At 36.3% G+C, this 16,664-nt stretch overlaps 1 protein-coding gene across 16 annotated transcripts in view; it reads right to left on the minus strand.

Annotated features, from left to right (window-relative positions):
- AKAP9 (A-kinase anchoring protein 9) overlaps window positions 1–16,664 on the minus strand; it is a 168,288-nt gene that overhangs the window by 73,029 nt on the left and 78,595 nt on the right. For 9 of the 16 annotated variants that reach the window (XM_086397964.1, XM_086397963.1, XM_086397976.1 and 6 more), the window contains 5 exons: window positions 9,821–10,171; window positions 8,193–8,417; window positions 6,954–7,094; window positions 6,409–6,512; window positions 3,703–3,908 (listed from right to left, as the gene is read on the minus strand). In XM_086397964.1, coding sequence (XP_086254090.1) covers window positions 3,703–3,908; window positions 6,409–6,512; window positions 6,954–7,094; window positions 8,193–8,417; window positions 9,821–10,171 — 1,027 coding nt within the window. Of the gene's footprint in view, window positions 1–3,702; window positions 3,909–6,408; window positions 6,513–6,953; window positions 7,095–8,192; window positions 8,418–9,820; window positions 10,172–12,555; window positions 12,747–16,664 lie in introns of those variants that run through there. The other 7 variants (XM_086397968.1, XM_086397966.1, XM_086397967.1 and 4 more) reach the window with 3 other exon arrangements.

Consider the following 16,664-nt stretch of genomic DNA (forward strand, 5'->3'; position numbering starts at 1 on the left):
AAATCAGTTGTAAGGAAAAAAACTGAAGATACTATATATAACACTGGAGCAACTGTCAAACACAAAATACAAAGGATGTATTAAAAAAGTGGCTTATAAAAAGCCACTGAATGTTAATTTTTTAATGGGTAATAAAAATATATTAAAGTATCTAATAAAGATGAAAATGTGAACCAGCTTAATGTACTTTACTGATGACATTTTGAAGATATAAACACACAAAGATAATCTCAATGTGTTCCAATGAAGATACAGAACTTTGTTTAGTCCAATGAAATAAAGGAATGAGAACAATATCAAACTTGTATTTATAATAACTAGTGTTTGGAAGGAAAAATATAAATTGGCAGGGCAATTTCATTAAACGCCAGTAGAATTCTCAGAATGATCAATTTGATGAACAGAATCATGATTTCAGACTGGCCAAACCACTCAGACCTGTATCTGAAACATGGTAGATGATAGTTATACAAAAAGTCTTTGGTCATTCATTCTGTGGATTACACCATGTTCATTCTATAGAGATAGCAATCAGCTTCTCAGTTTAAGCAGGGCCTATGATAGGACGGAAAAGGCAATGGCACCCCACTCCAGTACTCTTGCCTGGAAAATCCCATGGATGGAGGAGTCTGGTAGGCTGCAGTCCATGGGGTCACTAAGAGTTGGACACGACTGAGTGACTTCACTTTCACTTTTCACTTTCACGCATTGGAGAAGGAAATGGCAACCCACTCCAGTGTTCTTGCCTGGAGAATCCCAGGGACGGGGGAGCCTGGTGGGCTGCCGTCTCTGGGGTCGCACAGAGTCGGACACGACTGAAGTAACTTAGCAGCAGCAGCAGTATGATAGGATAGAGCAGTCCCCTGCCCTGGCCTGAAGATATCTAGGGCTCCAACTGGAAACCACTGGTTCTAGTCTGATTTTTGTACCTGACAGATGACTAAACTAACTGAAGCCTCAGGAGAGTTAAGAGACTTGCCCAAGGCCACAGAGAGCTGGAAGAAGGACCTTCTCATTACTAATCCAGTATTCTTGCTATAACATCGCATTGCTCCAAAAAAAAAAAAAAACCTGCAGCAAATAAGATTCAGTCCCTGGCCTTCTAAGGGGGAGGTAGAGGTATTTTACCACTGAGCCATCACAGTGTAGGCCTACAGGACATTTTCTTTGAACACTTCCTAAGGAAACTCATTTTTATGAACTAGTCTAATATTCACTCAAGTTCAAGCAATTCCACAGTGGCTCAAAATTTCCCTTCACCTTCTTATGAGGAAGCAAACATTAGCAAGTCAATTATTATTTTTTTTTGAGAGTGAACAAGTCCACACACGTTTAAAATCTAAACAAGTTTAGACTTGAGAACTGCAAAGAGATTACAAGTGCTACTACCCACAACAAAAAGTCATATATAAAAATTGAAGAGCAGGAGTTGTTTTATGGAGAAGGAATGGCAACCTGCTCCAGTATTATTGCCTGGAGAATTCCATGGTCAGAGGAGCCCAGTAGGCTACAGTCCATGGACTCACAAGAGTTGGACACGACTTAGTAAGCAAACCACCACCACCAGTTGTCTTATAATCAGATTAAAACTGAACTTTTTGTTATATTAAATAAGATACAAAAGAACTATTTCAGAAGTTCATTTTAGTTTTTACAATAATACTCCCATTAAACATATGAAGAAACACCAGAAAAAAATCTTACATATGGAACATGGTATCAGTATTTTAAAGACTATACTTTCCTGTTTTAAATTATAAATTCTTTAAATTCAGTATTTCCTTCAAGATGTAAAGTGAATCTAAATGCCCCAAAATGATACTAGTGATCTTCCTAATTTTGTTACTAAGACTACCACATCATTGCCAACACAGTAACATAAAAACTGATTAAATGGAAAGTATACATTCTAACACCAGAAAAATTCTTATCTCTGCTTTAATAGTCTTTAAACCATATTTCTTAACAGCGGGTCTAATTTTTTCTCTTGTATCTTAGTATTATTCATTCAAAATCTACTGATAGTTAAATATTTATTTTAAAAGGCTTAATCAATTCAAACATGTAGAAAATGGTATTAAGTAAAACATTAAATACCATGATTTTATTTTGTCTTGAATAGAAATTTCTGTGCCTTCTTCACTGGACTGAGAATTGTGAAGCAGAGAGCAAAAAAAAAAAAAACAAAAAACTTTTCAATAAATGTTTGTAAAAGTGAACTGATAAAACTACTTATACTGAAAAACTACTCTATTATTGGATATCTTAAAATAGTAGCTAGATATATTTCATTTATATTTAGAGATTTAGAGGACTGTGAAAGAAAGTGACTTCCCTGGTGGCTCAGATGGTAAAAGCGTCTGCCTGCAATGTGGGAGACCTGGGTTCGATCCCTGGGTCGGGAAGATCCCCCTGGAGAAGGCAATGGCAACCCACTCCAGTACTCTTGCCCAGAAAACCCCATGGACGGACAGAGGAGACTGGTGGGCTATAGTCTATGGGATTGCAGAGAGTTGGACACGACTGAGCAACTCCATATATATGCAAGAAAGTAGGCCAGCTGATCAGATGTCCTTTTAGGTCTGCTTTATCATAGAAATAACTATGGGAGCACTGCTCTGGAAATGAGTTTGCTATCTTTTAAGAAATGTCATTCGCCAAACACCTCAGCAACCACTTTGAGAAACGTCTAGGAGAACTGCTAACACACAAAAAAACTTCCTGTCATGTAGCGAACATTCCTCGGTGTGTCTTTTGGATACGGTGGAGGTCTTACCGCAAAATGCCCCTTTCCCAGATGGTTAGGTGAAACTAGCTTATGAAATGATTGTTTTTTAAAAAGCATGATTTGATAAATACTTTTACAATGAGATCAAGAAAATTTTACCTAATTCTTCATATGCAGAAAACAAACAGCCCTTGACTGAGAGCTTAACCAACAGTGAAATAAAAAAAAAGCATTTCTACAAAGTTTGAAACAAATGAAAATTTAAAGTTACAGTATCATTTCACCTCTGACTTCACTAAAAGTAGTTTTTAAAATTATCTTTGAATTCACCTTAAGTTTTTAAAATCAATTTTAGTTAAAACTCCAAGCTTTTCTCTGCATTAGAAACATTAAGTGGCCAACCTATAATTAAGCAAACTTTCTCTAAGTGGGATAATTTCTTCTCATTTTTCCACATGAAATTTAAAACAGAATGTTCTCAAAAATTGCATAACTGGCATTTTTATTTTTAGATGACTGGCCTCCAACTGCGGAAAAGTGCTTGGGTATGGAATGGCAGTGAAGGAAGGCCTTGATCTTCTGGTCCAAGGGTCCAGACCCCATCTTTCCCCATATGACAAAAACGTTACCCTTTAGAGAGTGGTTTTAGGATAATGCTTATACCATATAAATATTGGTAAGAGTTTTGAGTGGTGATATGAAATTTTTCTTTCATTGGTTGTGAAATTAAATAGCCTTTGATTTATGTAGCACAATAATAACCCTGAGTATGTGTAATGACAACTCTAAGGCACCCATTTGCAAATGCTAAACAATAATGGTATTTGAGATTAGCTCTAGTATATTTGTGTTTGGAGGATTTTTACTGGAAAATAGTATTCTTTCTTCTGTATTTTCAGCACTAGTAATGTGCTTGAACTCAGCAAGATTTACTGAAAATAATTATGATAGTTTCAACAGCTTATAAAACTCACCTCCTGTCTGTTCCTCATGGACACAAGACTTAATTGGTGGCTCTGCTTCTGACCTCCGAATCAGGCAGGCAGAAGACTGGACTTTACTAGATCTATCTAAAATGCCCAGGACGTGGCGACCAATTGTTTCTTCAACAGCTGCTGTTGTCTTTACCACTTCTAAGAGGATCTTCAGAAGTCTGTTATTAGCTTTCTGGAGTGCATACCTGTACAGGTAAGGAAACATTCATTAAAATGTTTAATCTTTTTAAAGCAAACACTAGGTCTACAAAAGAAAAATACACTATAAAACATCTGACTTAAAAAGAAAAACTTCATATGATCCTGTTAAAAATAATATGCAGTAGCACCTACAATGAAGTGCTTTTTGTATTTAAATTATAAAATTTGTTTTCTTCTGAAAAATTTTCATCAGTCAACTAGTTTTTGAAAATATGCAGCATTTTACTGACCTGAAAGAAATCAAATAACTAAAGTTTTTAACTAGTAGCTTCTAAATTAGAAGAAAATTTTTACGGAGATGCAGAAGTTAAGTTTCAAAAAGTGTGCACAATACCTCATCATAAGCAAGTTATTGAGCTGGTAATACTATTCATGGTTACTCTTATATATTTTAACCTTTAAAATATCTTTTTGCATGTTGAACAACATATTCTAAAATAAATTCAAAAATTCCACCAGGAAAAATGTTTGTGTTTCTATAACTTAATGGTGATGATCTATATGGTTAAATTACAAAAACAGGCAGAGACCTGTTTTTAATAAAGGTCTACAGTACAATCTCACTATCTGCCAACACCAGAGGGTTAAAAACCTCAGGCTGCTGATTATTATATCTGCTCCAGAGACAGAAACTTCTCAAGTTACACATACTACACTCATTTCAGTCAGCAGAAGGAACCTATTTTCAACCAAATGGAATTAATAGTGCATCTCCCTCTCTCTTTTTTAACAAGCAACACATTATTATTTAAAAAAATTAGAAAATGCTCCTACCCACCCACCAAAATATCTTAGCACTGAGATAATCATGGTTAACATATTAATGCCTAAGCATTCTAGGCATTTTCCCTCGTCTTTCTCTCTCATAAATATATATACAAAACAAAAATGGGATTATCGTGGACAAAGTGTTTTTTTACAAGCTTTTGTTTGTCTTTAGCACAAACATCTTCATGTGTCAAGAAATATACTTCCATAAATGGTGATTCAGAAGGTTATCTGATTGACCTGAATAACTAAACTCTCTTGTCCTAACAGCTTAATTCAACAAAGGTACAGTGGCGGCAAACTATACATTTCATGCACGTAGAGAAAATAAGAGACTCATGGGAAAGGCCCTCTGCCTGAAGACACTTGCTCTTCAGCTTCTCAGTGCAGGAGAGCACCAACAAACAGGTTAAGGGCTATCTGTTTTCACAGGCACATGACATGACTATTTTAAGACAAGGTAATAAATGGAGCAGTTTCCCTTCAGCATTTGTCAAGTGAAAAAGACAGTTCTATTTTTACACTGAGATCAAGTTCTCTGGTTACCTAAGGAGGGATATTAAAAATAAAACTCTAAATAATTTAGTTAGTAGAAAGTAAGTAAAGGGTTTATTTCTTTAACTTGTTCTCAGGTTTCGTTCAAGCCTCAAACATCCCAGGACTAGGATAATTTGAAAATATTCCCACATAAGAGAAATAATTCAAAATAAAAGGATGGTAAAAAGAAATAAATAGGAATATTCATTTATCAACACTCACTACAAAGATTCCTAAAAAGTAAACACTGTATAATTTTTTAAATATACCAATTAGAGATAAATAATATAAAATAAACATTGTGTTTATTTTATATTGCCATGGTAACTCTAGTTTTCGTACACTGTCTTTCTTGTTTGAGTTCCATACTGACTGTGTTCCATACTGATGATCCAATGGGGAAGCCAAAATCTTAGGGGCCAAATTCCTCCATGCAAGCTGAGGAAGCAGGTTAGGAGGACACAGAGGGTTGACAATAACAGAAATTGGAAAAGGAGGAAATTAAGTTAGTAGGTATTAATTTTAATTTAAAATTAAAGAAATGCTTTTCATTTGAACAAAACAGATTTTAAAATATTATGCCTAAAATCCTTAATATTAATGTGGGGTAACTATTCTCATTTTTACATGAATCTCTACGAAATCAAAGTTAAGGGAAAGTTTTGTTAACATCGGATCATGAATTTATTCCTCCATAAAGGTGGGATATAGATTAAAAAGTCTCATCTGTTATACAGTAAATGCATCAAAGAAGTTAAATGTATACTATCATATTTAATCATTTAATTTTTTTTTCTTGTCATAAACCAGGGGGTGGCTTATACTGAATGCATGTCTGAACAGTGAAGGAATAAACTGACATGTATAATTTTGTTTTTTTAGGATGAAAAATAGCATGTGAACAGAATAAAATTAATCAAGAAAGGTTCAATAACCAGATAACCTCAGCCTTATCATTTATTGAGTTGAGTGCATGCTCAATAGCCAATAAAATTATATACAAGAGATTTTTAAAACTTTGTCTATTTAATGTTAGGAAACTGATCATTCTTTACACATAGAGTACAATGTAGAAATAAAATAGATGTACAAGATAACGATAAAGACAAATAAAGCCTGTAACACCAAAACAACTATTTCAATTCACTTTTCATTGAAAAAAATATGCATTCTGTATACCTTTCATTGGACACAATTTCAGGAGGCACCTCTTCAGGTTTTTTGTCCAATACCTTTTCTTTAAAGGTCTGTTCTTCAACTTCTCCTTGGTTTTCATTTCCATTCTGTTTTAAGTGTGCGTAAAGGTAGGGAGGACAAGACAGAAAGAAAATCTGTCATCTTGGAAATAGCATGTCATTCTTACATTGTTCTAAGGTAAAAAAGAAACCTCTGCGTGCAAAACAGATACTATCTGAAGTAATATTTAACTATATTTTATCAGGAGATTAACATTATCAGAAAACTGCATGCTATAATGTGACAATAAAGCTTGTTTGGTTACTGGGCTGCCTGGTGAAACAACAGTCATTGCTAAATCACTGTCAGATTCGAATTACCTTAAATGGAACGTAAAGCATCTTGACTCCACCTACCTTCAATGTAAACAATCACAAATATGTTAAGCTCAGACCTATAAAAAACACACTTCACACCAACAACAAAGACACACAGATCCCACTGCATTGTGGGTCCATTGCTCCTAGGTGGGCCAAAGTCCATACTACCTGTGTTTGCGTACTGCTGTTGCGCAGCTCACAACACAGCTTCTCTCTTCCAGCTAGAGACAGCTGCTTTAGTGCTTCCAGCTCCTCTAAAAGCACCCTCTCTCTCTCTGAAACCAGGTTTTCATTATCTATTGAGGATCTCTAAATAAGAAAAAAGGTCATGAGAGAATATTGTTTGCGATAGAAAGGAAAGGCAGGAATATTAAGCAGATTTTCTTTTAACCCGCTAGAACCAACAGGCCTTGGTTCTACCCTGATTCATATCCCATGATTAGGGGGTTAAAAGCATATATCAAGTTCAATGCAAAATTTGAAACTTAAAAAAAAAAAGCTAATTACGCCTAAATATTCATGAATTTTTACAGCTTAATTCATATTACTTTAATATGCCAGTTTTGCATTGAAAATTCAGAAGTTTCAAGTCACAAAATGCAATGAAGAAAAGCAAAATTAATTTTTCCAAATGTCTTATGTTCAACTCCCAATTTTCCTATTATTCTATATCTGAAACTATATTTCAAGAGTTCTCTATTTGTTGTCTTTTGTGTTAGCTTAACTTTTCAAAATAAATTGAATAAATTTGTTTTTATAGGAACTTATACATAAATATTTGCTTTTCTACAATGATTTTGTGAGTATATTACATACAGCAATTGATAAGATTTCAGTTCCCAAATACCAAGGAGTATGTAAATTTAGTCAAGAAAGTGGTTAAGAATATTATGCAAATTTGCATTTCTCAAATCAAGAAGAGATGTTTCCATGGATTAAGTTCCAGAAACATACTACTTCAGATTTCCATTCACAATTAAAAAGACAGATTAAAGATAAAGGTAAACCATGGAGAAGCCAATTGGTAGACTCACAAATCTATAAATCAAAATAGGAAAGCTGAGTATCAACTGCACCTCAGCACAAAGAATTTCCCCAATTGCCAAAGTACTTTTGCCACGTATATACTCAATGGAAAGCCTAAAAACAAAAACCTCAGAACCACTTTTTCAGTGCCTAAAAAGGCAGATAAGTCAAATGGTAGAGAGACAGTGCTCTCCAAGGTTGGGTTAGGCATCCTTAACCCCTTAACAAGATCTTAGTCTCCTATACTGGTGGAGTCTGTTCCTGATGTTAAATATTCGTATTCATTCAGATCTCAGCAATAACTCTGACTTAAAAAAAAAAAAAAGCTCTATAAAAACACTGCTTTTTAACTGGGGAGGGAAGGGACTCTTGGTCCCATACCTGAGCTAACTGTTCATTCAGCCTCTTAATCTCTTCTTGTAGCTGCTCCTGGTCTTCTCGCTGTCTCTCCATCTGCCGCATGTGTGCCTGCCTTAAAAGCTCTGTTGCCTGTTGATGTTCCTGGTACTGTCGTACAAGTTCCTGCCTCATATCTTCCAACTGTTCTTCATTTAACATCAGTTGTCTAGAAGCATCCATGCTTGATACCAAAATCTCATCATGGAGCTGTAATAGTTAAAAAAATCCAACTGTAAAACATTTTGTGGAAACCTATCAGCACTGATTTTTTAAAATACATATGAAAATAATTCTAATAGTAACCCCACAAAGCATGTCATTTTAAACTTCACATTATTAAACTAAAACATAAATAATTTAAAACATTTGTCTTTATAATTTCAAACCAATGTGAAGGTAATTATTATTATACATGTTGTTCTCCAAAAGCAAAATAGCTATCAGTTATTTTAGATGTAGTCTAAATCAAAGGGAGGAGAAGAATAAGGAAAGACACTCACGATTCCTCCTATTCGTGATGAATAACTATTATTCCTCTTGACATTTTATGAGGAAATAATATAAATGGAATTCTTCTATTTTAAAATTTAATTTACAAAATGAGAAATTTTATTTCTTTATATTACACAGTGGTCATCAGAGTACTGTAGAGAACTGCTTGATAAGAAACAATCTTCAGTAATGTTTATCTGGAAATAAAAGCCTTATATTCCACCTTCTCAAACTTGTAAGAAGTCAACACCTTATTGGATTTCAACAAGTCCTGAAAAGCTACACTTAAACAAATCATTCTGCCTCGAACAGTTGCTGGCAAGTTAAAGAGGTTTTGCACTTCAAAAAGAGTTGACATTTTATTTGAATATGTCTCTAAAAAGACATAACCTGTCATGAATATGAACAAAAAATTTGAATCATGATAATCTTAAAAGAAGTAGAGTTTACTATGTTCTGTTACAGGCACAAGTTGAGGTACAGACCCTCCATTGATGAAAAAGTAAAGGGTATTAGTATATATATAGGAGACTGCTTTAAATTATCTTAAGCGGGCAGCTCTTTCCTTCTGATATTATCCTATTAAGCAAATATTTTATCATACATATTGCCAAATTATAGTATAATAATTTGAACTGACTGAAAATTAACGTGGGTACAACTTACAGTGAGCTTTTACCATGCACAATGTATGTAAGACAAACAGAAATATTATGAATCCGACCGGTTTTATCTAATAATAATATTAAGCCATTTATTCATACACTTTAAAAGTCACTTTTCCCTGGTGGCTCAGACGGTAAAGCGTCTGCCTACAATGTGGGAGACCTGGGTTCAATCCCTGGGTCAGGAAGGTCTCCTGGAGAAGGAAACGGCAACCCACTCCAGTACTCTTGCCTGGAAAATCCCATGGATGGTTGAACCTGGCAGGCTACAGTCCATGGGGTCGCAAAGAGTCGGACGCGACTGAGCAACTTCACTTTCACTTTATAAGTCACAGGTCAAGACTGAACCGAATACTTATCTTCTCCATTAAGCAACATCACTGTTAATATTTTTATAGTGAGAAAAATCACAATTTTTTAAATAAATTTTTATACTCAAGGAAGCGTACTTACAGATTCTCTGACCATAAATGTTCTATCTTTGGAGGGCATTTCTTCTGAAATAGTCAGTTCAAAGTCCTTTGATTCCAGTATATCGTCGAGATGATCCTTGCTTGATAACAGAACTTCCTTTCCATCTTCTCCTAACTCCTTACTAAGTGGTTTACATTCTTCTTTAAATTTCCTGTCTGTTGCCTCAAAAGTCTGAAAACCAGCCTGACCTTGTGATAATTTCATTTCATTTAAGTAATGCTCTTGCTGACAGAGAGTAGATGCTTCTGATGATGGAGTATCTTCTTTTTCCCCAGATATTCTAGACAGTTCAGTTTGCTGAGCAAATGCTATACTCATTGACACAATGACCTGAAGAAATAAGGTAATCAAAAAGGATTCAGTTCAAGAAAGGATTAGATCTGTAAATACTAGCAAGAATTAGAAAAGCAAGTTTCCTCTTAAAAACTACATAAACTAGTAAAAAAGATGGCCTCATGCTTTTAAACTAAAAGAAATCTCAGCATAAAGTGATAAGAAGATAAAGATTCTGTTTCATAATGAATCTAATATCAAAGTGTTTTACTGCCTGCCTTTTTAAAATCAATAATTATAAAAAATTCTGCCTTACTATAACAGCAGTAAATGTTTGGTACAGAAATTAAAAAGGAAATAAAAGCCCTTATATTTCTCTCCTCCAAGAAAAATCATTATTAACACTTTAGTACATACATTTCCAAATCTTCTTCCTCTTCTTTACATTTAGATATGGATATAAATATAGACAAACATTTTTCTTAGTCATATTCTAATACTATAACCTGTTTTCATAACTATAGTAAGTATCTTTTCAAGTCAAGAAATACATTTCTATATAATTGTAAACGGGTTTAAAGTTTCATATTATACAGATTACTACAAATGTACTTAATCAACTATCTATGTTGGACATTCAGACTAACTCATCCTTAAGGCTGTTTTAAACACCGCTGTGATGAAAGCTTTTTAACCGTGTCATACACATATTCTTTCCAATTTACTTGCAGTAAATTTCCAGCAGTACAGCACCAGGTTTGTGTCATTAGTGAAACTGAGCGAGACCCTGTGGGGCTCCCCGGCGTGGAAGCCTTTTTTGTCCCCATTTCCTGTAGGCAAAACTCCAGACTCCATGACCTTCCATGAGTTCCAAAGGGCAGATTCGAACAGTTGTTAGTCAAGGAAGGAGCAGCCAAGAAACAAGCTCAGGCTGGTTAACAGGACCAGAGAAGCTCTTCAAGATAAGGAGACCAACCACCTGAGAAGAGATGAAGGGAGTGCAAGTCCAGCTCACACACCCTCATCTTGTCAGAAACTCCATCCCTGAAACCACTGCTATAAATAGCGTCTCCTGCACTGGCAGCTGGATTCTTTGCCACTGTGCCACCTGGGAAGCCCCACTGCTATAAAACCTCGCGTCAAATCCTCCCAGATTGGGACATGCAGCTTTTGAGGGCAGGAGCCTGCTCTGTCTCCCATTGCCTGGCAAAGCAAGAAAGCTATCTTTTTCTATTTCACCCAAAACTCTGTCCCTGAGATTTATTAGTGGTGGGCAAAGAAGCTGACCTTTTGGCATCATTGGTAAAATGATGATACAATTCAATCTAATCTATTTCACTTTCCACTTCAACTATGATCCTTAATTCCTGCTTATTTTAGTTCCACCCACCATAGGTACCTAGAAATTGTGACCAGCAGCCTTGGCTCTGAGAAGTCTAAGCCTCTGAGAACCAACTATTGTTCAGGCACTAAGTCATGTCTGACTCTTTTCGACTCCATGGACTACAGAATGCCAGGCTCCTCTATCCTCCACTATCTCTTGGCATTTGCTCAAATTCACGTTCACTCAGTTGGTGACGTTATCTGACCATCTCATCCTCTGCCGCCCTCTTCTCCTTTTGCCTTCAATCCTTCTCAGCATCAGGGTCTTTTAGAATGAGTCAGCTTCTTGCATCAGGTGGCCAAAGTATTGGAGCTTCAGCTTCAGTGTCAGTCCTTCCAATGAAGATTCAGGACTGATTCCTTTAGGATTGACTGGTTTGATCTCCATGCAGTACCAGGGACTCTCAAGAGTCTCCTCCAACACCAGTTTTCAAAAGCATCAGTTCTTCAGTGCTCAAACAAAAATGTGATGAGATGTTAGGTCACAAATGAAATTTTTTAAAAATTGGTCATTATAAAGATCACTTTCTTTTGTATACATATTTAGAATAGAAATGGATAACAAATAATTAAAAGAACCATGTGTTTTGGAAACTAAAAAACCAACCAACCAACCAAACATAAAAACCAAGCCTAGACTAACTACCTTGTAATTCTCTCCTTTCTATTCACCACCATACCATCTAACCAAATTCCACCTGTGTTTACAATTAACTCTGCCTAGTCTGTGTCTGTGCAGCTGAACTTAACTGAGGAGAAAAATGAAAAAACAAGCTGACTGGTCTTACTTTAACATCATAACCACTATCCTTGAAATGAGCCCTTAGTAATATGGGCGATTCTACCCAATTTCCCTTGTCGTTTCCATTTCTTATTCCTTCTCTTAGCCCTTTGCTTTCTCCTTAAAGCTCCAACATCATCTCTTCCTTTCTCATTCTCAGGTGCTGAGTTCGCTTTTTACTTTACTGAGAAAAACAGAAGTAATCAGAAAAGAACTTCCACAGTCTCCACATACTTCATCTGAAAACATACCTGAATCATGAGTCAAGTATTCTTACCTTCCTTCCTGTTTCAATGAATTAGAAATACCATGCTTCAACCTAATGGCAGCTTTTCAGGAGATCTGCAACTCTTCTCATCTACTCAAGGACACTGCTCCAGCAACTATTCCACTCTCTCTTTAAATCAGCTATTTTTTTCCCCTTCTCTCCTCAATCGCTTCTATCAGCATAGAAACAGGATGTGGTATCTTTCATCTTAAACAAAAACAAAACAGCAACAACAATCTACCACTCGGTTCCCTACATCACTCTTTAGTTAGCACTGTACTTCTCTCCTTTTTAAAAACAACTCAGAATAATTCATTTCTTCATTCTTCTCCTTCACTCTCTCTCAAATCAAATCTAATCAGTTTGTCTCTACCATTCCATCAAATGTGTTCTTGTGAAAGTCACCGATGATTGCACACTGTAAAATCCAAGGGTTAATTTGCAGTTCCAACCTTTCAAGACTTTATCAGAAACACCTGACAAAGTTTAATACATTCTCAATAAATTGTCATCACTGGCTTCTCTGATGCAATCTTTGGTCATGTCCACATATAATGCACCACTTCTTCATTTCCTTTGTTCCTCCTCACTTCTCTGCCCTCAAACAGTGGCCCCCTCTGGGCTCAGTTTCCAGACCCCTTCTCCATTTACACTCACTAGATTAAGAGTTTTCAATATTTCTTACTGTAACCATGGTAAACATACACATACAACAAAAATAAAACATTTTATACTGTGACCCAAGTTCTTGTGTGTCTGTTTTATATAACTGAATGTTTCCATTAATATAAAAATCCTGTACCAAACCAAATTTAATTTCATGCCTTAAAAAGAAGTTATAACACCACAGTTTGAAAAACACAACTCTAGATACTACCATATTTCCATGTCAAGTTTTATCTTACTTCCTGAACTCTAGATTTATACATCCAATCATTTTCTCATCCCTTATATTTACATATTTAATGACTGTTTTTCATTTAATGGATCAAAATTTGAATATTAAGTTACCCACTCCCCTTCAGAAACTACTCCTTTGTATTTGTTTTCATCCTACATCTAACACCTAAGTAACTCCATTCTTCCAGGTGCTTAGATCAAATTACCTGCAGTACTATCTTCCCTTGAAGGGAAAGTCCTTCCCCTCTTTCCCTGTATTTCCTCTTCCTGTATCCAGTTACATCTGCTGAGGATATAAATCTGTACCAGGGTTTCACAATATTTCTCCAAATGGAACCCATGAATACAAAAGTCACAGGACTGAATGAAACCATCCTCCAACTCGGCAATGCTGGCAGTTGGGTAGGTGGCTCCCAAACTCTTGCCAATTCTCCGTGGACACCTCGTGGAGACATCCACTGGAAAACTGCTGACTTTCTCTTTTGCATCCTACTTTCTTAAAAGGATCAATCTGTTATCTTCATGATTTACTCTCCCAGTGACATCTGGACTCTCCCCTCATGACAGTTCAAAAGTGAGGTCTTCTGTGATTACCCTATATAAAACAAAAGCACCTCACTCCCCATGGAATCTTCTAGTCTTATTACCTTGGTTCATTTTTCTCTTCATAGTATCTATTACTCTCGTACATTGTCTATTTGCACCAACTAGATAAAAGGTCAGGGCTTCACAGGTGGCTCATTAGGAAAGAATTAGTACAGAACTCGTGGGTTCTATCCCTGGGTTGGGAAGATGTCCCAGAGAAGGAAATGGCAACCCACTCCAGTATTCTTACGGGGGATAGAGAAGTCTAGCGGGCTAGAGTCCATGGGGACACAAGAGTTGGACATGACTTAGCGACCACACAATAACAACAGATGTAAGGTCTACAGGAGCAATGATTTCATCTATTTTTCTTCTGCTATACCCTGCACTCAGAACACTGCTTGGCAGTGAAATGAACTGTTAATGAATGTCTATTTTTCAATAGTACATACCCAAATCACAGGGTGAATCTAATGTTATCTATGTTAGCAATCACTACCTCTACTGCTTTCTTCTTTATACTCTGTGCTTTTAAAACAATGTTTCTCAATATTTTTCTAACTTCTTATAGGGTTGAGCATAACCCATCTGTTCTGGTGACTAATATAAACAGTATGTCCTATTCTGGGGCTTCACTGGTGGCTCACATAGTACAGAATCTGCCTGCAATGCAGAAGACGTGGGTTTGCTCCCTGGGTCAGGAAGATCCCCTGGAGAAGAGAATGGTTACCCACTCCAGTATTCTTGCCTGGAGAATTCCACAGACAGAGGAGCCTGGCAGGCTACAGGTCATTGGGTCCCAAGTACAGGACACCACTGAGCAACTTTCATTTTTCATAAACTATTCTAGGATCAACCTGGGCCATGATGTGTTGTTTCTTGGATCACAGTATTGGGTTGGCCAAAAAGTTCATTTGGGATTTTCTGCAACATGTTATGGGAAAAATGAATAAACTTTGTGGCCAATTCAATACCTTGGCTGCCTCTGGAATGGTCTTTATTGACCTGTACTCTAGTAATCTGCTATAAGCTTGATGAATGATGCTTCACAAAACATATTTATATCATCATCATTATCACAGTAGTGAGACTACTTCAAAAGATGTCATTTATGAGTCTTTATTATCTTCTAGGTGTCTTACGGCATCCAGTCCCATCCCTTCATGGCAAATACATGGGAAAACAATGGAAAAAGTGACAGACTTTATTTTCTTGGGCTCCAAAATCACTGCAGATGGTGACTGCAGCCATGAAATTAAAAGACGCTTGCTCCTTGGAAGAAAAACTATGACAAACCAAGACAGCATATTAAAAAGCAGAGACGTTACTTGCTAACAAAGGTCCATATATATAGTTGAAGCTACGGTTTTTCCAGTAGTCATGTATGGATGTGAAAGTTGGACCATAAAGAAGGCTGAGCACCAAAGAATTGCTGTTTTTGAATTGCTGGAGTTGGAGAAGACTCTTCAGAGTCTGTTGGACTGCAAGGAGATCAAACCAGTCAACCCTAAAGGAAATCAATCCTGAATAATCATTGGAAGGACTGATGCTGAGGCTGAAGCTCCAATACTTTGGCCACCTGATGCAAAGAGCTGACTCATTGGAAAAGACCCTGATGCTGGGAAAGATTGAAGGTAGGAGGAAAGGGAACAGCAAAGGATGAGATGGTTGGATGGCATCTCGGACTCAATGGACATGAGTTTGAGCAAGCTCCAGGAGATGGTGAAGGACAGGAAAGCCTGGTGTGCTGCAGTCCATGTGGTGGCAGAGTCAGGCACTATTGAGCAACTGAACAATATAACACAAAATAGGTGCCTTGTATGTATTAGCTCATTGAACCTTCACAAGAATTACTATTACTTCTATTATTCTCCTCTTTTAACATAGAGGGAACTGAGACTGACTGGTTAAGTAACTTTCCTAAGACTGCAAATCTAATCCTATCCCAAACCTCATATTATTAACTGCTATACTAGGATGCCCTGCTACAAACACTTCACTTGAGAAATTTATGTAAGAGGTAAGTAAAAGAGAAAACCTTGCAATTCTCTAAAAGAACCAGATAGTGAGAACTGTATAAAAGTGATGGTGCTTCACTTTTTTTTTTTTTAAGGTTTTTTTGACCATTTTAAATCTTTATTGAATTTGTTACATTGTTGTTTCTGTTTTTTTTTTTTGGCCACAAGGCATGTGAGATATAAGCTCCATGACCAGGGATTGAACCTGAAGCCCCTGCACTGGAAGAAGTCTTAACCACTGGACTGCCAGAGGAGGAGTCCTGGTGCCTCACTGTTCGCTTTGAACAAAATTATTCAATTCAAATATGGAAGTGAGTAGGTCCTTATGGCCCACATATTTCCTTGAGTATTGACCACCTCATCTAATTTATGTTTAATCTAATTCTTCATGCATTTCCTGTAAATTCTATCCCTCCTTCACTAAAACGCATATACTCCAGTAGGACTGTTACACTAGAACAGTTTAAAAACTATAAAAAACAAGCAAGACAAACTCAGAATCCAACTATTCCAAAATAAGAACCCAAACAGGAATATGCATTTTAAGAGACTTCAGAGACAAAGAAATGGAATCATAATGGTATAGTAGGTAGTACACGTGGTATTCAGGAGTTT

Source organism: Bos grunniens, chromosome 4 (assembly GCF_055505025.1).
Source record: "Bos grunniens cultivar Pamir isolate PY7600 chromosome 4, Bosgru_T2T1.0, whole genome shotgun sequence".
Lineage (NCBI taxonomy): Eukaryota > Metazoa > Chordata > Mammalia > Artiodactyla > Bovidae > Bos > Bos grunniens.